The sequence below is a fragment of the Tiliqua scincoides genome, chromosome 14, assembly GCF_035046505.1.
Source record: "Tiliqua scincoides isolate rTilSci1 chromosome 14, rTilSci1.hap2, whole genome shotgun sequence".
NCBI lineage: Eukaryota > Metazoa > Chordata > Lepidosauria > Squamata > Scincidae > Tiliqua > Tiliqua scincoides.
The window spans coordinates 12,946,961-12,968,666 of NC_089834.1; the positions used below are offsets into that span (position 1 = coordinate 12,946,961).

A 21,706-nucleotide genomic window follows, 5' to 3' on the forward strand; every position below is an offset into this window, starting at 1 on the left:
TGAGATACAGGAAGCTGGGCTAGATGGGCCTTTGGCCTGATCCAGCGGGTCTCTTCTGATGCTCTTATGTGACACCTCTGTCTTCAGAGGCAGCCTCTTGGTTTCCAGCTTTCGGGGAGCAGAATCAAAAGGTGGCAGTCCTGCCTGGGGGCTTCCCGTTGGGATATTTGGTTGGCCACTGCAGGATGAAGGAGCAGCTAGACCTGGGAAATTGTGTTCTGCAGACTGCAAATGACTTCATGTTTCCTGGGGGAAAAATGCGATGAGTGCTTATTACTGTTTTTCTTGTGCTGAAGCAGATTGGAGACTGTTGAGCCATACCCAACTCTTCCCCCCCTTTTTCTCCCCCCCCCCCAGGAGAAAGAGAAGGCCCATGAGGGAGCCCGACCCATGAGGGCTATCTTCCTCTCAGACGGGAACGTCTTCACCACTGGCTTCAGCCGCATGAGCGAAAGGCAGCTTGCACTCTGGAACCCTGTAAGTGCTGCTTCCTTTGCTTTGGACAACAAATGCATTTGCTCTCTCTCTCTCTCCAGTCCTGTCCATTTCCGGTGCCCCAGAAGACACGTCCTTAAGCCAAGAACTCTTGCATTTTAACACTGATTTAGTTGCACCTGAACTTCTCCAGCCCTGCCTTTAGCAGCCTGGATCCCACATACTTCTGACTGGAGACAGCTGATGGTGTGTTTAGAGAACTGAAGATGATTTGAAAGGGAGATCACTGCTTGTGGTGCTTGTCCACCTTCCGTCCCTCTCCGAGTAGGTCTGGCTTTTGCATGGTTTCGTAAGCTTGCCAAACCCCTTTGACCAGATGATGCAGTGGATGGAGAAGCCTCACAAACTGTGTTCTGCTCCCTTAAAAATGTTTTCCTGTTATCTGCCCTCCCTATTTCTCACAGTGATCCTCAGCAGATACTATCTGTCAGCCAGTAAGGACATCTGGAAAGTCTCACAAGCTTCTGTGTGTTCCTGAAGCTCTGATTTCTGGAGTTTGGGCACAGTTCTGGCCTGAGCCCGTTCCTTAAGCACTGAAGGCTTTTCCGTAGGGGTAAACTCTTCGTGGCTGACATTTAGCGAGCCATGGGTCATTCCATAGAATGATATTTCAGCAATTGAAGTATTTTGTGTGTTGGTTTGGGAGTAGAATTTTTCTCTTCTTAATCAGAACAGGTGGGCATTTTAGCCTGGTGCAGTTGCTGTGACAGTTTTGTGGTAAGGTGCCATTTTTGTCTTGCAGAAAACCATGGACGAGCCCATCGCCCTCCACGAAATGGACACGAGCAATGGCGTCTTGCTGCCCTTTTACGACCCAGACACAAACATCATTTATTTGTGTGGGAAGGTAGGTGGTGGCTGCTCTGTGGGTTGGAATCCACCGTGCGAGGAAAAGAAGAGAGTTGTGGAATGGCAATGCAAGGGTGTGTTGTCTCTTTGTTTCCAAGGAAACACCCCCCCCCCCAAATGCAGAGAATAACATTCAAGAGAGGGGAGATAACTCTGCCCCTTCCTCCTGTCAATTTCTTCTTAATTGATGACTTTCAAATTATTTGTTTGCAAGAATCTCTGCATGGTTCCAATAACGAATTTAGGATGAAATTTGCTCTGGCTTAGGTGGCTTTCAATGCTGCTGGCTCAAGTCCTGGTGGCAGTGTAGAACTTCCATATTCAGGGGTAGTATACCACTGAATATCAGTGCCCGCTGAGCAACAGCAGGAGAGGCTCATGGCTTTCATTCTTGTTGGCTTCTTGGATGCAGCTGGTGGGCCGCTGTGGGAAGCGGGGTGCTGGATAAGTTGTGTATGATGTCAGACTCTTGTTAACGTAGCCCTTGGTAGTGAGCGGGTTGCATCTTGAGAGGTTGCGTCTTTGACCTCAGAGAGCCTGCTTAGTCCCAGTCAGGATGCCCTGTGCACCTACATCCAGGATTCTGCAAGTGGGAAGTGCACCCCCCCGGGCACTGGTTCGCAGGTTGCCTGCCTCATCACTTGTGTTTTCCACCAGGGGGACAGCAGCATCCGCTACTTCGAGATCACAGATGAGTCACCCTACGTCCACTACCTCAACACCTTCAGCAGCAAAGAGCCTCAGAGAGGGATGGGCTTCATGCCAAAGAGGGGCCTGGATGTGAACAAGTGCGAGATAGCCAGGTAACCGGAGACGGCCCCACATCGCTGAACGTCTTAGTACAGAATCTGCGGTTTGACCTCCTGGAATCTCAGGTCGAATACAAAACCAGACCAGTTGGTGCCCTGGCAATAGAACCCATCCCAGTTCCTGCAGGATGCAGTCAGCAAGTGTCCCTTTTTGTATCGTAGTCAACATACATCTCCTGATCTTTTTCCAACCCATGTGTGCCACATGTCCACCTTCCCCCGTTCTGTTCTGTTCTTTTATTGGATGCTTGCACATATCATGAGGTCAGTTCTGTGCAGGAAGTCACCCAGTCATGTTTTATGGTACATGGAAGGCTATTTTCAGAACTCCCAAACCCAACCCAAAAATCCCCAATTAAATAATAATAATGATAATAATAATAATACAGGTATTTATATACTGCCTTTCTTGGTCTTTATTCAAGACTTTATTCAAGGCGGTTTACATAGGCAGGCTATTTAAATCCCCATAGGGATTTTTACAATTTGAAAGAAGGTTCTGTCTTTCAAGAAACCACAACATTCAGATGTTTCTTTCTGATCTGGTCTCACATTCTGGCCTCCATCCTCCCGCGCTCAGAGCAGATGGAATAGCTCGGCTTCAGCTTGTCAGCTGCTTCAAGGTCGCACGGTGCCGGTGGCCTCGAACTGGCGACCTTGTGGATGTTGTCTTTAGGCAAATGGAGGCTCTACCCTCTAGACCAGACCTCCTGCCCTCCCCAATTAGGGAGACAGACCTAATTAGTGTGTCACTGTGAGGGTGAAGCGAATATCTTCAGGGCCAAATCACACAGCCCAGCACGGTCTTTTCCTTCTCTAAGCTCCCATGCCAGTGCTCTCAGTATCAGAACAGTCATCAGCAAGGCATAAATGTGGAGAGGCCCTGCTGTTCCTTGGGGAGAAAAATCCGGCATTCTTTGGTTTCAGCCCATTTTTTTGGTTCTTGACATTAAATTATTTTTAGGCCTGTAAGCAGGAAAACTAAGCCAAGCTCTGACTTTTAGTTGAATATTCTCTGGTTTTTTCTTTCCCTTTTCAAAGATTCTTCAAACTTCACGAGAGAAAGTGTGAGCCCATCATCATGACCGTCCCGCGAAAGGTGTGTGTTGTGGTCTTTTGTGGGGGGGGGGGGGGATTTTGTTGTGTGTTGCTTTGCACCACAGATCTTATGTGGCAACTTGCCTCATTTCGCGCCACTGACCCACCCCTCCTTTGCAGTCTGACCTTTTCCAAGACGACCTGTATCCAGACACTGCTGGACCAGAAGCTCCTCTTGAAGCGGAAGAGTGGTTTGAGGGCAAGAACGCCGACCCTGTTCTCATCTCCTTGAAGCACGGATACATTCCAGGGAAAAACAGGGATCTCAAGGTGGTAAAGAAGAACATCTTGGACAACAAACCGGCAGCCAACAAGAAAAGTGACCTCATCAGTGCCCCGAAGAAGGCAGTGGACACCTCCAACACTGTGAGTAAAGGTGGTCTCTGGGCTCCGAGCCTCCATCTCCCAGGCTTTATTGAAAACATTTAATACCCGACCTTCAGTGGAGACTTTCAGAGCAGCTTACCGTAACACTTAAGAATGTTTAAAAATACCCTCTAGAACAGAGGTGCCCAAACCCTGGCCCTGGGGCCACATGCAGCCCTCGAGGCCTCTCAATGCGGCCCTCAGGGAGCCCCCAGTCTCCAATGGCCCTCCAGAGATTTGTTGCAGCCCACACTGGCCCGACACAACTACTCTCAGCGTGAAGGCAACTGTTTGACCTTTTCGCGTGAGCTGTGGGATGAGGGCTTCCTCCACTGCTTGCTGCTTCATGTCTGTGATGCAGTAGAGGCAGCAAAGGAAAGGCCAGCCTTGCTTTGTGCAAGGCCTTTTATAGGCCTTGAGCTATTGCAAGACCTTCATTCACTCATTCATATAAGTTCATCTTTAATGTATTCATTTATGTAAATTTATTCAAATTTTAAATGTAAATTAATTCTTTCTTTCCCCGGCCCCCGACACAATGTCAGAGAGATGATGTGGCCCTCCTGCCAAAAACTTTGGACACCCCTGCTCTAGAAGGAATAAAATAATACTTCCTCCAGGCTCAGTCTGGCACCTCAGCCTGACAAGTTAAAATGCCTCTAAGCAAAAAGGCCTTTACTGCCAAAAAGTTGTTAGACCCGGCCCCAGTTAAGGAGGTTCCTTGGGCAGGGGACCAGAGCTGGAAAGGCCCAATTGCCACCCGTCTCCACTCCAGAAGCAGAGGCCCTCAAAGGTGGTGGGCCTTAGAGAGTGGTGTGCTTTGGGCCGTCCTTGTTCAGCTGGGCAAGGTGGCCGCTTCCCCGTCATTTCAGTACTTACTTATATATATATTTTTCCTTTCTTTGTTCCAGCAAAATGAAGCCAAATTGGACGAAATTTTGAAAGAGCTCAAATCTCTAAAAGACACAATCGCCCATCAAGATGAGCGCATTTCCAAGTTAGAACAGCAGCTGGCGAAGATGGCGGTCTGAGAGCCAAGCGGCGGGGAGGGGATGGGGACGTGGGGAAGAGATGGGAGCAGGACTTGAGCTGTGGGGCTGGAGGGGAGGCACTGCCAACTGGGAAGACATTCCACTGCCAAGACCGGGCAGCACCACCGCTTCGGCGCCAGTTCTGGTCCAGATCTTGTTCTCCTCTTAAATTAGTGCGTGCCAGCCGAAGCTGGCGACCATGTGGAGCCTTTTTGAGTGCAAGGTTTTGTTTCCTGACGTGTTTGTGACTGTGTGGCCATTTCAGACCTGCCGCTTGTGCTGCCTGTTTTCACCCGGTGATCGTCGATCGAACGGCCAACCGTTCCAGCTCTCCAGGGAAGAGTCAGATGCCTGTTGGACTTCCTGGAATTTGGGACCAAAATGACAAACACACACACACATCCTTTTTTAAACTTTTAAAGTTGCCAGAATCAAAAGGCCACTTTTTTTCCTTTCCTTCCTTTTTACCATTTTGCAGTATTTTGTTGCCGTAACCTAAGCAAGCGTTGTGTATTTGTGCCAATCAAAGAACAGCACAGTTTGGTATGCGCCTTTTATCTTCCCACAGTCGGGAGTTGTAGACCCAGACCCACCACCGTGGGCAAGGCTAGTCTGAGATCCCCAGCCCCCAGGTTCAGAGCTGCCTGACATGTTTTTATATAGGCACATCTGTTGCCGCCCCTGCTGCTGTCCTAGGGGCCAAGTGCTGTTCTCCAGAACCGTGCGCTGAAGTTGTCACTCAGCCATGTTGTGCTTTGATTTGACCTTCACGGTGACAAGGGGTATCTAGGACTGATTTCCGGGTCTGGATTTCTGCAGACACTTACTCTGTTGACCACCCAGATTTTAAGAATGGAGGGTTTGGAGCATTGAGGACACATGACCAGCCACTAAATTTTATACAATGCTGGGAAACTGTTTCATTTGGGGGGGGGGGAAGTCTTTTAACCTGTTTTTATAGCATGCCAAGCTGCACCTCTGGCCAGGGCCCTGGGATTCCTCGTCTTGGTCACCAAGGATTTTGCAAACGTGTCAGTTTGAAAAAGGGTCCCTTGCGTTGCTTGAGAAACGTCGGTTGCAGTTTGTCAAAGCAGGAGCAGAGAGTTTCTCTCTGACCCTGGCTGTACGGGGCAGTGGTGAGCCTTGAGTTGGCAGGAGGCAGGACAGTCCGTAGGAAGTCATTCTGCACACATAGCTCAGCCTGCCCTGAGAGAGAATCTGCTGGGATTTTCAGTTTGAAAAAGGGTCCCTTGCGTTGCTTGAGAAACGTCAGTTGCAGTTTGTCAAAGCAGGAGCAGAGAGTTTCTCTCTGACCCTGGCTGTACGGGGCAGTGGTGAGCCTTGAGTTGGCAGGAGGCAGGACAGTCCGTAGGAAGTCATTCTGCACACATAGCTCAGCCTGCCCTGAGAGAGAATCTGCTGGGATTGAAGAGCTGGGATAGAGTCAGCAGCCTTATGGAGCCAGCTGGAGGGGGGAGCACTTTGGCTCCTTGAATCAGCTGATCCCTTATGGAGCCAGCTGGAGGGGGGAGCACTTTGGCTCCTTGAATCAGCTGATCCCTGCTGGGTTGGTCACTGCAGAATGGGCTTCCGCCACCTGCAGTGGTTGCAGCACAGCAGAAATCAGACCGGCAGTTCCTTTGGCTTCCGAGAGTGCCCAGTTTGTCTGGCGCCAACCTTCCTGCTTTATCATCCCTCTTGTCAGCTCTGTAAAGTTGTGAGAAAAGACTTAAAGCGTCAGCGAAGGGTGCCTGCAACAGCCACAGGATTCTTCCCTGCCCCTCCGAGAAGGTTTTTTTTCCTGTTAGGATAGGACTGCTGCAAGCCAGGCAGACGCTGGTGCCATCAGTCCGGGCATTCAGCCTGTTGCAGGCAGTGTATGGCTTTGCTGCCGTGGGGGCTGTCTCCCGGCTCCATGCCTGCTCCCCCTGCTGCCTCCTCTGAGAATTCAGGTGGGTCCTGTCAGCAAGACTCCCCCCCCCCCCAAAAAAAAAGACTGGGAGCCTCTTTGTGCCATGAAGGTACATTCAGCCGTTCTCTTGCCAAATGCCACTTGCCCTGCCTAGCGCCTGCGGCTATTTTCAGTCGGGCTGCTTCTAAATGCTGCCACTTCACGTGGCTGGTTGTGGGGTCTTGGTGCCACTGAAGCGGAGACTAGGAGAGAGCAGGCGACCAGCATGGAAGGCTCCGGGAAGTTTGGCCAACATTTGTCTTGTTCTCACATGCACACCGCCAAGGTGCTGTCTGCAAACATGCTGGTGCAACGGCGATTCTTCTCCTGCGCTGTGACCTTTTTCTCCGGTAGCTTAGATAGAGCTTTTAAGGCAATCCCTTTTTTTAAAAAAACAAACAAAACTTGCATGTTCAAAACAAGGACCTGTGCTCTAGGGAGGATCTCGCCTGCCTGTCTGGGGGATTGTCCCGTGCAGGACAGAGAAGTGAATTGGTGCGGGGAATGTGCTGGAAGGACAGCGAATGTGCATGTGCCTGGGGGGCCCATAACGCAGCAGAACGAAATAATCCGAAAACTGTTTGTTTCTGCAAGATGCGAGTGGAAAAGAAGCAGGACACAAATCTGATGGGAGGCACCAGCAGTCCAGGCAGGTTCTTGGAGTTGGGCCTGTTCACTGGACTGGGGCAGTGGAGTGGAACGTTTCCAAAAGGACTGAGAGAGCTCAGTCTCCCTGCTGGAGTTACTACCTTGTCAGTCTGTACACGTGCTTCAGTGTCGGGTTCCGTGGACCTTTGTGGTTGTCATCACCTGGGGGGGAGCATTTCCCCCACCAAACACCAGCCTCAGTGACACCCCCCCCATCTGCCACTCTTTCCCTTGCCCCAGCAGGGCTGGCTTGCTTTTGTGCAGTGGGTTTCTTGCTTCTGTTTTTTTAAGGTGCGGAGGGTGGGGAAGGCCTCCTTGGATGTCTAGTCTAAAGTTGTGTTTTATTTAAAAGAACTGGTGATGCCTAACCGGGCTCAGAAGGAGTCAGTGCCTGCAGCTTCTTGCTAGCTGTGAAGTCATCCCCCCTTCCCACAAACGTGCAAGATCCAGAAGAGGTATTTGTGAGATGCGCTCTTATAGAGCGGCCATAGTGTTCTGTCCAAATATTTGCTTCCCGATTCAGAGATTAAAAGGAAAACAAAAAACAAAACAATCATTGATTACCAAAAAGAAACCTGTCTGCTGCTTTGTTGTCGTCCTCCTTTTCCTGTGAAAAAAAAAAACACACACAACTGGGTGCAAGCCACAGAGAAGTTGTGGCACACAAGCCACTTGGCAGTGGGTGTTCGGTGGTACCAAGGTGATACATTTATTTCAGTGGTATGTACTGGAGCTTCAGTGTGCAGGCGTGGGGGCTGTGGAGACGGCGGACGTTGTGTGGGCGTGATGCCAAAGCACCGCCAGGCCCTTGAGCTCTGCACACAGGGCTAGAATGGGGCATTGCAGACAATGCGAGAAACTGGCAGGAGCTGCCTTCTGTGTGCTCCTGCAGCCGTGCATGCCCTGCTAGTGTTTCACTCTGGTGCGGCTGCTCCTTGGTCTTCCTTGTGTGAAACCGGCTCAAGGCGAAGGTGCCCCCAGAGGCCCCCCTAGGCCAGGACTGTCCAGTCACACTGCAGAGGCCCTGCAGGATTTAATCCAGCCCTGCGCTTGGAGAGGGGTTTGTAACCACAGGTGCTGGACCTGGACTTCCAGGGTATGAAGCAGTGCTCTGTTGCTGATCTGTGGCCCCTCACCAGACGTTTGAGAAGGCGGTGCTAGGTTAAAAGATCCATAAATTAAGCGGAAAGGGAGGTCGATTCTCTTCATTCCCAGATACCTCTCACACGTATGGGTGGAGGTGACACTGGGACCAAAAGCCTAAGCCGCCTCTCAATTAGGGGTGCGTGCAGGGCCAGCCCAAGTCCTCCTGGTGTGGGTGTGCCAAACCCTGCCCACCATCTGGGGTTGTCAGCCCCTCCTTCCACACCCTGGTTTGGAGAAGAAAGGACAGGTGGACTGGAGCTTCTGCTCTTCCAGTTAGACTAGGTCCATTACTCCCTTTTCAGAGTGGCCGGGAAAAGCCTTGCAGGAGAAAATAGCCCATGGAAACCCTTCTATGCAACCTGAGGCCGTTCTGTGTCCTCCGCACAGATGGAAGGCATTCTCCCAGTTGGCACTGCACCAGCGTTGCCCCTTTGGCAGATGCCCTCTCCTCTGGACAGCCTCTGAGAGGGTGCTTGGAGGAGGAACGGAGCAGGCCCTGTGTCGCGTCACTGATGTGCACAGGCAAGGGAGGAAGTATCGGCCAAATAACGTTTTGAAATATTTCTGTAACTTACAACATTCGGCATCCCAGAAGGGGCAGTGCTGCGAACCAACCTCTGAGTACAAGAGGAGGGATCAGAGCCAGCCAGGATGGACGCAAAAGGGGGGTTTGCTTGGGGAACTGGGACACTCCACCAATTCATGGTTCTCTGTGTATACGTTTGTCTCGAGTTGAGGGTGAATTCATCCCAGTTCTGATTGGGGTCCCGCCCTGGAGGTCTCGGAGGGGGACACTTGACATGGCCCCCCAAATCCAAGGGCGCAGCCTGACTTGCAGGTCCACGATTAGTCTCAGTTGTAGAACTTGCTTGATGTTCATGCAGACATATCTCCCTGCAGCTGGTGGAGTGTCCAGATCTTGTGAAATGTGCTGGAGGAAGCAGCCTTGGGTTCCAAGTGATGAATGAGAGGCTTTCGGCCCAGCGTGAGGCCTCCAAATGTGACATGCTCTCCCAAGATCTACCAGTCACCACGTTCCTGCTGGTGCTTCCTGTACGAACAATGCTGGACGTTTCTGGGTCCGCAGAACGCTCCTCACATGTTAGCCTTCACTTTCTTCTAACAGCCCTTATTACTATCCCCATAATGCAGCCTGAGAAGACTGAGGCTGGAAGGACATGGTTTGCCTGAGGAAGGCCTGATTCAGAGCTCAAGCTGCACAGCCTCTGGGCTGCACCAGCTCTTGAGGGCTCAGTGCAAGAGAAGCCCAGAAGGTCTGGGGTCACCAGGATTCCACGTGACCAGCTGCAGCGAGAGTAGGGCCAGCTGGGCCTTGCGTATCTGGGCTCTGTGAAAACTTGTAACACTTCCCTTGACTATGAAGAGTGGCAGCAGAGAGAGAAATCGGACACTGAGGTCATGCAAGAGCTGCCACACAGCCCTAGCTGTAAAGGAGGCACCCTGGAAAGCAAGCTCTTTGTGGAACAGACATCCATCTGGATGGCTTAACGGGTCTCAGCAAGGCACCAGCCCTCATTGGCTCCTTTCCTGCAGTTCCTTTGGAGCTGATTTTCATTCAGTCCAACATACTTCTCACTCCCAGACCAGCATTTCTCAAACAGTGGGTTGGGACCCACTAGGTGGGTCGTGAGCCAGTTGTAGGCGGGACGAGTAGCACCTAGGACAGCACCACTGAAAATACATTTTTGGACAATGGACAAGGCACACTAAGCTGCCAGCTGGGGGCTCACATCCCCCAATGGCCCTACTACTACATGATCCTCCCTCAAACTCCTGTGGCACACCAGTGTGCCACGGCACAGTGATTGAAAATCACTGGTCTAGATGGGGAAGGAAGAGATGCAGGGGAGGGCAATGCTGGCAGAGGAAGAGGATGCCACCATGTTGATTTCCTGTGCTTGCCCGCGTTGATGGTAGGGACTGCCAAAGACTTCAGGGGAAAGGTGGTTTTATGAAAGGAGTGGAAGGAAGCGAAAGAAGTTGCAGCAGGACCTTCTTATTTTTAACTTCCCTGTGTGCAGACGCAGAAGGATGGGGCCTGACTGGTCCTCTTCCTCTGTCTGTGGAAATGGGGGCTGGCTGAGGACTCCCTGCAATGCAGCCAGAGGCGCTCCTTGCAGAGCAATCGGGCCCAGAGGCCACTCCTCTTGGTGCTTCTGCAGCCTGTGCCTCTCCCCGCAAGAGGAAGCTGCATCATGCGCGTGTTCTCCGAAACCACAGCTCCCCTCCTGACTTCGCCTTTTCCTCTCATGGCACCCGGCTGTCAGTTTCCTGCCCTCTTCCGTACCAGGTAAGGAGGCTGGCTTGGACGTGGTGGGTACATGTGGCGGCTTCTCCTTTTTGGAGCTCACAGCCGCAGTCTGAGGGTGGCATCTCTTGCGCCCAGAGTGCTGCCCGCACAGGCAGCTCCCGGCTTCTGTGGCCGAAGCCTGGCTATGTGCTCTCCTGCTGCTTCTCCGACCCGGGTATGTGCCTTTCGTGGCAAGAGGGCTGTGTGCTGGTCTGGGTAGGGCTGCAAGGTTCACATAACGGCGCACTTGCAAAACCGCAAACTGGGCTTGCTTTACAAGCAGCCCAAGTGCTAAATCCCTCATTGGAGGAGACCTCCTGAGTCAACAGCTCGGGAAGTCTTGCTCTGAGGTGGAGCTGTGGCGAGGCTGGCTTTTCCAGTCCCCAATTTTTCAGGTTCTCATGTACCAAGCAGAAGGGTGTTAGGATGGCAGCACTCTATGATGCTCGGAGCCTGTTTGGAGTCGCTCTAGCCCACGACTCTCCTCTCCTCCTCCGCACTTCCTCTTCTGATCCACCTTCTTTTTTTCCTTTTCGAGTCCCATGAGTGAGAGGAGGAGGAATGGCATAGACAGTGGCTGGCTGCTGGGTAAAGGAACCTCCAGCGTAAACCCCAGTTGCGGGTGGGGAACTGTCTTTTGTCCATGAGCCTCTGTCAGATGCTATATAGCTGGGTGCTGCTGTGCAAAACAGAGTGCCTTCTCTTCTGGCCCTTTTGCAGGATGGAAATCTGACTCATCTTTGCCTTGGGCTGGGTGCCTTGGACACGGTGCTGTTAAGTGCCTGAGGTTTGCTCCCTGCCCATCCTGCAGATGCCTCTTCCTGCAGTTTATCAAGTAAAACCTTATCTACACAAGAAAGGGGAGGTCAGTTTGTAGGCGAGGTTCTTGTCCCCTCCCACCCACACTAAAGCAAGGCCATTCTCTCGCTGGGCAGCCGTTTTGAAGCGCAAGAGAAACATGAAGGGCGGTTGGGGTTTGCCCTCAGGTTGCCTGAGAACAAATATTACCCTTGCTTCCTTTCCCCCTGCTTACTTCCAGGTAAAATGGCTTCACTCTGGCACCTGCTGTTCGTGATCCTTTCCAGCCTTCTCCTAGTTGCCGGCTACAGGCTCCCAATCCTAAAATTCCTTTTCCAAGATGGCGCCTCTGAGAAGAGCGTGAAGGCACTTGGCCTCCGTGCCCAGTCAGAGTCTCCTCCAGGACGGTGGGAGTGGAAAACGGGAGGAGATGTAAACCGTGAATTACCTCGACAACCCCGCAGAAAAAGGATGGCAGCCAATCACACTTTGCCCCCAGACACGACCGTCTCCACTCAGACTCTCAACAACACCACCAGCCCAGGTTTTATTGGAACGAGGATTTCCACTGATGCGCCAACAACCGTCACACCAATGGCTCCTGACGTGACCATTGAAGAGGACACCACAGAAGGCATTCCAGGCTCAATCCCAATGACTACTGACTCAATGCTCGAAGCAGACACCACAGAGGGTGTTACGTCAACAGGAACAATTCTCCCTCAAAACTCCTCCGTCGGTGGATCAGGAAGGACCACTGTTGCCCGCAAGGGAGCAACGGAGGTCACCACGGGAACGGGGCCTCCGGTGGACGAGGCAACACACAGGGCACCCTCTCAGACTTTGGTGGGCACCTCAGCTGTTTCCACAGCGACACTGAGGCAAAAGACGGTCACCGCTGGGCCCAGCCTCAGAGCCAAAGGAACGGTGCGGGGAGTCTCGGCGACGGCCAAGGTAGTTTCCTCCACACCCACCACCATCCCGGTGAAGATACCTTCGCAGAAGACTCCAGCCGTCACCAACTTGGTTGGCAAGTGCCTGCTGGCGATCTTCCTCCTGGCTCTGGTTGCCGGCATCTTCATCGTCATAACCACGGTCCTGGCCACCTTGCTGTGGCGCCAGAAACGGGCCTACAAGCTGAAGCAGCAGAACCACACAGAGATGGTGTGCATCTCGTCCCTGCTGTCCCCGGACGAGGCGGAGGAGGCCGGAGGGAGGCACCCACGAGTCAGGAGAATGAGGATGTTGGGGGAGAACGCTTCGGAGGCCGAGATGGACAACCTGACTCTCAACAGTTTCCTGCCAGACCATTAATGCTCTCTCTTCCTGCCCTTGGGGCTTCCCAGCCTCTCTCTGATTTCTTGTTTCTAGAACCTTCTCCCCCATCGAATATTCTCACTTATGCTACCATTTCTGGCACCCCCACGGATGACGCACCTGCTGTCGTGTGTGCCTTTAAACCTGATGCATTCGGGCCATTCAAGATCTGACCTAAGGATGGTGGGGTTCTGTGCTCCGTATATACTGGGCAGACTGACTCGCAGTTCGAGCGATCAGTTGGCTCAAACCAAGTGTTGCTCTGCTAGCAATGGGGAGCGGAAATGAATGAGGTCAAGCAGTGGGTCCCCACCCTCGAATTGTACTTAGTTTCTGCTCTGCCAACAGAGGCCTTGGGGGGGGGGGGCGGGATTGGAAGTCCAGATTCTATGCTTTTTTCTGTGTAGAATCATGGCATTCATACAGCTTAGATTATGTTTATGATCTCAGAGGGGTGATCTCATCCAGGCGAGCTTGTGACCCACCCACCGTCCCTAGAAATGGGAGCGTTGTGCACCGTGATCAGGGATCTCCTGCCCAGAGTCCGTGGGATGTGGCTGCCACTAGCAGGTGGATTTTGTCTCGCACCAGACCAAAGGAAAGACCTGGCAAATATTTTGCAGAGGGACAGAGAGAGAGAGAGAGGCTCACACCATGAACATTTGCAAGTCCTGTGGGCTCTGTTTTTCCATTGCCTGTGTTGCTGGGGAGAGGGAGTGCTTCCCCCCCCCCATTGATCTCCTTTTGAAACCCCAGTTCAGCATCCAGACAGGCTTGTACATTTTGGAAGGGACCCAGGAGATCTACAGGAAGCCGTGACGGCCCGTCTTCTCTTGGAGCTCATTAGGTGTGCCCGGACAGTGTTTGTCTGAACAGGAAGAGTGGATGTTGTAGAAGGCAGCTGAAAGTTTGAAAGGTGGAAGTCAGGGAGGGCTCCCCAATGTAACACATATTTAAAATATTAAATGTATGGAAATGAGAGAAGCTGCTGTGCATTCATTCCTAAGAGGCTTTGGGGTGTGTCTGTCTTGGGTTCCTTTGCCGTTTTTGTATTGGGGTTCCTCTCCTGGGTAACACATGCAAACCTGGACCTCACAACCCGCCACCACCCAGATTTTTCAGAGGGGTGTGTGCATCTCCACTCAGAACTCCCAGGGAGGTCTGTGTTTCATGCATGTGTGAATCGGAGTCGGGTCTTTCCTGTGCTTAGCACCTGCGTCCATTATCGCCTGCCTGTCTCCCAGCATTTCTTTCCTGCTGTGTGCGTTCAGAAAAAAAACGCACCTCTTCTGACATCACAGCCAAGCTGGGGAGATGTCCTCCTGTCTCCTTCAGCCTCTCCTCCCACACAGGGACTCGTACAGCGGTGGCATTTGGTATCACAGCAGTGGCCACTGGCTGTAAAAGGAAGGATGAGACAAGGTATAGAGGAAATTAGGCGGACAAGGAAGTTGGGGATAAGTCATGACAGCTAGAGTGAGCCTCCATGTGCAGTTGCTGGGGGGAGCTGACAGCGGAGAGGGCTGCTGCCTTGACAGTGTTATCTCCCTGCACCCCGAGGCCCTGCTCAGTCTCCCCTTGGCAGTCGAGCCACCTGGAAGGTGCCTCTCGGCTTGCCCACCTCTCCGTTCCGGATTTTCAGTTCCCGGTACGAGTGTCAGAACAGAAGGGGAACCAGGAACAGTGCGTGGAGGTAGTGCTGACCGCAGTGGCAGAAGTGAAACAGACCTTGGCCTGGTGCAGGAGTTCTGCTCTCTCCAGGCGCAGGGCCGGCTTTAATCCAGTTGGACCGATTGGGCCCCCGCGCCTAACGGCCCTTCGGACTACAGTAAACATTTTTAAAAATCAATATTTTTACGAAATCATTTCGCAGTCACTGCAGCAAGTGGTTTTGTAGTGATTTACTTTTCAAAGGCAAAGCTACGCATTTTGTTTGCTTCCTTGGAGGCCGACACGCCTGCAGTTTTGTATGAAAATCTGCTTAGATCCATTTACTCACGTTCATTTTTAAAGTGCCCATTTTGATTGCTCTCCATTCTCCCCTAGAGACATAAAGTCTAAATGTTGTTTCTATCTAAGCTTCTACAGCCCTTGGCTGCACACCTAGGGCCCTGCAAAAAATGTTTCCAATTGGACCCCCCAGCTCCTAAGGTCAGCCCTGTTCAGGGGGCCCCCTCCATCGACCCTTTGCTGTGAGTTTCCCCTGGTCATTTCATGTCACCATCTCTGCTATCTTCTTGCTGGTCTCCTCCTCTCTGGCTTTCTTGTGGTCTTGTCTGTCCTTCCTCTTGCTGCTGTCATCTTGCTGTTCTCCTTCCTGGTGTGGCATAATCTCTTGTCATGTGTCTTGCCCACCCATGCAGGTATCAGAATGACGAATCTTGGCTTCCTAGAACATGTCTTTGAGTGGGGAGGAGGGCAGCTGAGGTTGGGTCAGAGCCCTGTACTTGCCTGCTTTGGGTGTGGGTGAGAGAAGAACATACCAGTCCTGTTGTACCAGGCCAGAGATGCTTCATTACTTCGTGGGTCAGACGGGGAATGTGGTCTGTTCCAGGTATAGGCTGAGCTGGACAAGTGCAGCCGGAGCATCTCAGTGCAGATGAAACAGTGATGTCAGGAGGGGCGGTTGGGGTTTGTCATGCGGTGGGTAGCAGTTTGGGACACAAGAGGAATGTCCTTGTAGCTCAGATCTCTCCCACTTCAGAAGGGAGGAACTGAGAAGCTTGTGTCTGGTTTCTTGTCTCGCAAACTCTCCTGACTGTCTTGGGAGGTGCTGGTTTAATACCGATCCTCATTCACAGGTGCCTGTAAATATTGTCAGGTCTTCTTCTTCTTTCTCCCCGTTGTGCTCAGGGTTAAATGAACCCAGACAACGGGTCTTTCAGTAACCAGCACCGGATGAGTCACGGGGGACTTTTCTGTCTCTCGAGAAACTGAAAAGGAAATCATCTGGGTGGAACACAGGAAAGGCATCGAAGCTTGTGGCGAAGCAGGGCCCCGATTCAGGCTGTGACCCAAACCCCACCCTTTACTGGCCATCTCTCCGTTGACTTGAGCAGGCCAGTGACAAAGACCTGTTTGTTTTTGAGAAATGCTGTTGCTTCTCTGAAGCCTGCAGCAGCTTTTCTCTGCCAAGGAAGTCCTGCAATCAGAATGACTCAGTGTGTCAGGGAAGTGGCTTGATGTGCTTGGGGACACTGTTGCAATGAGAGCAAAGCTTCCCCTGGCACTGGTTACTTGGGCCGTGGACAAGGATTCCGTGCGCAGTAGCTTCTATGCGCTTAGCGCAGCGAGATCTATTATACTGCCCTTTGCAGGTTCATTGCCATACAATAGTGTTGTTCAGCCTGTGGGTCACAACCCCAATGGGGGCTTGTGGTAGCCATTCAAATAATAATAATAATAATAATACAGGTATTTCTATACCGCCTTTCTTGGTCCTCAGATTTCTCCTCAGACTTTATTCAAGGCGGTTTACATAGGCAGGCAATTTAAATCCCCATAGGGATTTTTGCAATTTGAAAGAAGGTTTCTATCTTTCAAGAAACCACAACATTCAGATGCTTCTTTCTTGATCTGGCTTCACATTCTGGCCTCCATCCTCCCACGCTCAGAGCAGATGGAATAGCTCGGCTCAGCGTGTCAGCTGCTTCAAGGTCGCACGGTGCCGGTGGCCTCGAACTGGCGACCTTCGGACGTTATCTTCAGGCAAATGGAGGCTCAACCCTCTAGACCGGACCTCCTGCCCAGTCAAAGTCTGTGCAAGCAAGGCCTTAGATCCAGTACACTAATGGTGCTGCCTTATCAAGATAGAATCCTGCACAGCCTCTTCTTGCTGTCTTGCCCCACAGATCTTAAGGCTAGCCCTGTTCAATTTGCTACCTTGCAGGGTTGTTGTGAAGTCACAAGTGTTGGGGGGGAAACAGGGAAGGCGGGGTGGAAGGATCTGGGCCTGGGAGGGGGCAGAGTTGCAGTAGATTCCCAGGCTTGCTTGCCGATTGACTGATTGGGGTTGTGGTATGAAAGAGGCTGAAGACCACTGCCCTACCATCCCATTCTTCCCCACATCAGTTCTGACTAATTCAGGCACGCCCTGCAAAACATGCAGAGGTCAGGTGCCCCCCTCGACTCCTGTGCCAGGTGAGCCCCACTGAAGAGCTCCTACAGTCTCACCTCTAGTCCTTGCTTCCAAGTTAACCTCCAGGCACCGAGACCTCCTCTTGGCTTCTCGGCTCTGAGCCTCTTACTCAGCAGGTTGGGGTAACATGGTTGGGGGCGCCCTGGGGACTGTGGGGCCACCTCACTACACATGGAGCCCCCACTTTGTCATGCCTTGTGTTCTGACCCCTGTATTTTTGGTAGGGACCGAATCACAGCTGTGACAATGTGAAAAATTCAAAGGGGGGAGGAGAATGGAATCCTTCAGTTTTGCCCATATCTGTTCAGGCAACTGGTCTGAAAGGCCACCCCCGCCCCCCCCTGAAAAATCAACTCAGCCAGGTCCTGTTTTCCCATTTTGGAAAGAAACCTTACTTGGCCCTTCCTCAACCACGCAATACATTAAACGGAGTTCACCCCACTTTTTAAAATTCCCTACTTAGAAAGGTAACCCTTCTTAGTGCCACAAGGGGGAGCTCACGAACTAGTCAGTGCATAAGGATGGGGGGTGCCCTTATGGGGACTTTTAGTGGAACTGAATGAGAGCCTGCACATCTGTGCAGCGATGGCACTTGGAGTCTTAGACCATCAAAATCTCTGCGCCTGTTGTGGCTCTGGGGTGAGGGTGTGTCACTGCCTGCCGACTGGCACAATCTCCCCTTTCGGCCTCTGCAGAGCTGGGCCAAGCCCCGGGTTTCCATTGCCTGGTTGCGTATGCTTCTTGCAGATTGATTTGGTAATGTAGCAAATTGGGGAGGGGGGTAACCCAGCTCCAGTGGCATACAGAGAAGGTGGCTGGGAGGGGGACACTGGCCCCAGGGAGCCGTCCAAGAGGCTGTCCCAAGATATTTAAACGTTTTTCAAGAAGAAATTTTTTTTTTTAAAACAACTTATTTTTCAATTGCTTATTGGTATGATTACGTATATGAAGTTACAAAGTTGTATATAAATATACAAACTTCCAAAGTTAGTCCTGCGGACTGGACAAGGTGGGATCTGCCTGGGAAGGCTCGGAAGGTGTAAGAGTGCAGCCAGGATGATGAACGCACGTTGGAAGGAAAGCGTCTGGAGGAATTGAGGGTTCTATGAATTGTATACAGAACAGTAGCTGTAAAAACTCCATTTGAAAGAGTGGGGTTTATGAGCAGCCTGCCAATGTAAGCTGCCCTGTGTCTTGAGAAAATGGTATAAAAATCTGGTTGATAGATAGATATGAGAAGGAAGGAAGGATAGATATGAGATAGAATAGATAATAGGGGGAGAGGAGAGCCAGATAGATAGGGGGAGACAACACAGTCCTGGAACGTGCTGGAATTCCTAGCATGTATGCGCTGCTGAAACAGACACCTGCGTTGGCTCGGTCATGTCGTGAGAATGGATGATGGCCGGATCCCAAAGAACTCTATGGAGAACTCGTGCAAGGAAAGCGCCCTACAGGTAGACCACAGTTGCGATACAAGGACATCTGCAAGAGGGATCTGAAGGCCTTAGGAGTGGACCTCAACAGGTGGGAAACCCTGGCCTCTGAGCGGCCCGCTTGGAGGCAGGCTGTGCAGCATGGCCTTTCCCAGTTTGAAGAGACACTTGGCCAACAGTCTGAGGCTAAGAAGCAAAGAAGGAAGGCTCATAGCCAGGGAGACAGACCAGAGACAGACTGCACTTGCTCCCGGTGTGGAAGGGATGGTCACTCCCGGATTGGCCTTTTCAGCCACACTAGACGCTGTTCCAGAACCACCATTCAGAGTGCGATACCAGAGTCTTTCGAGACTGAAGGTTGCCAACATGACAGGGGGAAAGGAGAACCAGATAGAGAGATAGAGAGAGATGGATAGATAGAAACTGTCTGAGCTTCTAATAATTTTGGCATTGGGGTGGGCGCCAAAGGTTTATGGGCACCAAGTGCCCTTGGAACGCTGCTCATCAGAGAGCACTCCTCAAGAAGCTGGAGAGTCCTGAGAAGCTGGAGTTTCTAGGAAGATGGGGGCTGTGACCCTTCCCCTTACGATCCACACCGCTTTACTATCAGGAGGAGTTGCCTTCCGAGTGCAGAGCCGGGCCTCTTATCGAAACAGATCTCGTCCCACCCCCTGCATCCTGTGCGTTAACTTGGCCCGAGCTTGGGAGCCAATATCTCGTTACATTTGCTGTGGCTGATGGGTTCCAGCGCTTTCCCGATTCAAACCAGATGTTCGTCGATTTTAAGGGGAGCCCAAAAGGAGCCATGGAGTTAACTTTGGGAGAGGGGAAAAAAGGCAACAGGAGAAGTTGGGAGTTCTCAGGCCTTGTGGAATGTTTCCAGGGACACAAGGAAGGCTTGCCAGACTCCCGAGGCCACGGCTAGTGGGGAAGGGGGCACGTCTGGGAGAAAAGGCATTTGCTGCCACAGATCTGCGGAAGCTCAAAACTAAGCAAAAGGGTCGCTGCCTGGACAAGTCCTTTTGAAAAGGATCTTCTTTCCCTCCCGTTTCTGTTCTGATACACACGGCGCACATAACGGTTACGTGGCGACTGTGGCGCATCGCGTGTGCCGCTCGCCTGGTGTAAATTCAACACTGAACAGTGGTGGGCAGCTTCAGAGGGTCTGATGTCTAGAAGGAGGGGAGGCCGGGCTGAGGGCCCACAAGAGACCGGGTGAGATATCTGAGCCCCTCCGAGGCAGAAGGACGGTGGAGCCTGCGCTTCCCAGCGCGCACACGGCCCCGTTTTGGCAGTGGCCTCCGCAGTGTCTCTGTTTTGACATTCTTTCTGTGTTTTGCATACTTTCCATCTGAGGTCCGTGGCTCGCGCCGGCCCCTTCCTTCGAATGTAAACGACGAGAGCAAAGTGAATCGGCATCTGCTAAGGTTTTTGCAGTCCCGGGCGGAGGAGAGCACTGAGTCCTGGGTCATGGCATCGTTGCCAACGCCAATTGCCTTTTGCAGCAGGATCCAACCCTCTCCTGATGCTTTTTTTGTTGTTGGCAAATTTTAAAACCAAAGTGAAGAAACTCCAGATGTCAGCTGCGGTGGTTTTGCCTCCTGGTTAGTGATGGTGGAGAGGGGCCAATGTGGCTTGATTGGGGAGCTGCGGCAGGAACTTCCAAGCCAGAGGCCTGCTCTACACATGTGGACTGAAGCTCTGCTTGCTGCCAGGCCCTGATCCTGCAAAGAGATGCACGTGGCTCTCTCTTGCACTGGCTCATGCTTCTCGCCTAAGAGGTTGTAGGCCCAGCCTCCCCGCAGCTCAGTGGTGGGGCAAACTGGCTGAGAAGAGTCAGTGATGAAAGCCCTTTGCACATGCTCAGGCACACTGTCATTCACCACTTCACAGACAAACTGGTGGGGGGGGAGAGGAGCAGGAGAGCTCTATCAACAGTTAGTAGCCGTGCTGGTGACGTGGAACTTCCATGTGCATAAGCAGTCTATCTCCGAGTGCCACTTGCTGAGGGAAGCGGCGGCAGGGGTGCTCCGTCACCTTCACCACCCTTCCTGTGGGCTTCTCAGAGGCATTTGTGGGGTGAAAGATGCTGAACCAAATGGCCGATCTGTTTGATCCGATCCAGCAGGGCTCTTCTCGTGTTGCTCCCCAGGAAAATGTGGCATTGATTGTCACGGGTTGCAGCCACCCCTGGAACCCCCCCATGTCCCTATCGTCCTTTCTGTCCACATGAAAGCCTTGTGGCTCTGAAATGACAGCCCCCGCTGCCTGCGACAGACATCCACCCTCCTGCCTGGACGGCTTTTTATGGCCGACGTGCTTCCCTAATTAAAGCACCCCAAGCCAAAACACACACATCAAGGCATTCTCGCTCCTTCGGAGGTCTGGAGCTGTCCCCCTCGCCATCTCTGCTTTTAGACTCCATCAAAATAGCAGCTGCTATAATTTCTCCAGCCAGCCGTCCAAGGGCTCCCAAAACCCCGTTTCCCAAGATAGATGAAGGGAGGGGGCTGTCCTCCCTCTCCTCCCACTCTCTGCCCCCCCCCCCACTGAGCAGGCTGTCTCTTGGACTCCTCTCTCCCCTACGTTCGCCACATCCAGCGGGTCACCAAATCATGGCGCTTCTTCTCCCTTGACAACACTGCAAGGTCGTCGCCCTTATGTCTCTTGCAGGTTTCCGTCTTCCCTTCTGTTGCGAAGTGCCCTGTGTGTTGATGGAGCTACCGACAAGCATGGAGAATTTCTCGGTGTGGTGTAACGGCTGGCATGCTGGGCTTGGACCCAGGTTCAAATCCTGACTCACCCACAATGCTCACTGGGTGATGTCAGGCCTCCTCTCCTTCTGAGAGCTCCTTTCAGAAGAAAGTGGGCTCCCCCCTACTGTGTTCTCCACCCTGCTCCCCGGGGGGGGGGGGAATTGGGATAATCTACAAAACAGGATGTTAGCAGTTCTTGCCTCAACTAGCCCTGGCTTCTGCTAAATCCCCTCTTCTGCCCCCCTGTGACACTGACCAACCAGCTCCACTTTTGCTGCGGTCTCCTCCTCTCCACATGTCAGGAAGCCAGATGGGAATGCCAGCCAGGCTTGAACTGTTTGGAAATTTTTTAAACAAAGCTGGAGAAGAGTTCATATTTCAGCCTCATGTGGGCTGATGGTTTTCGGGGGGGGGGGAACCCTGTGCAGCCAAGGAAGAGAGAGAGAAGCAGCCTCAAGGATTCGAGGGGCTCTGGGGTGCTTTGTAGCACACATGCTGAAAGTTGCATCGGACCAACTTGGTTCCCCTGGAAAGTTCTCAAAGTCGGTGTGAAAACA

General features: G+C 52.2%; 2 protein-coding genes across 3 annotated transcripts in view; both read left to right on the plus strand.

Annotated features, from left to right (window-relative positions):
* CORO1C (coronin 1C) overlaps positions 1-7,807 on the plus strand; it is a 55,683-nt gene extending 47,876 nt beyond the window's left edge. For both annotated transcript variants that reach the window (XM_066609588.1, XM_066609589.1), the window contains exons 6-11: positions 358-477; positions 1,238-1,342; positions 2,002-2,147; positions 3,195-3,252; positions 3,372-3,617; positions 4,529-7,807. In XM_066609588.1, coding sequence (XP_066465685.1) covers positions 358-477; positions 1,238-1,342; positions 2,002-2,147; positions 3,195-3,252; positions 3,372-3,617; positions 4,529-4,648 — 795 coding nt within the window. In that variant the 3' untranslated portion in view covers positions 4,649-7,807. The remainder of the gene's footprint in view (positions 1-357; positions 478-1,237; positions 1,343-2,001; positions 2,148-3,194; positions 3,253-3,371; positions 3,618-4,528) is intronic.
* A 2,823-nt stretch (positions 7,808-10,630) lies between these two features.
* Positions 10,631-13,762, plus strand: SELPLG (selectin P ligand). Its single transcript, XM_066609970.1, has 2 exons — positions 10,631-10,704; positions 11,744-13,762. Exon 2 carries the CDS (start codon positions 11,749-11,751, stop codon positions 12,814-12,816), a length of 1,068 nt encoding a protein of 355 aa, XP_066466067.1. The 5' UTR covers positions 10,631-10,704; positions 11,744-11,748; the 3' UTR covers positions 12,817-13,762.
* Positions 13,763-21,706: the final 7,944 nt, after the last annotated feature.

Excerpts from the sequence above, each read along its gene's own strand:
- SELPLG (XM_066609970.1), top strand. The coding sequence starts at position 11,749 with ATGGCTTCACTCTGGCACCTGCTGTTCGTGATCCTTTCCAGCCTTCTC.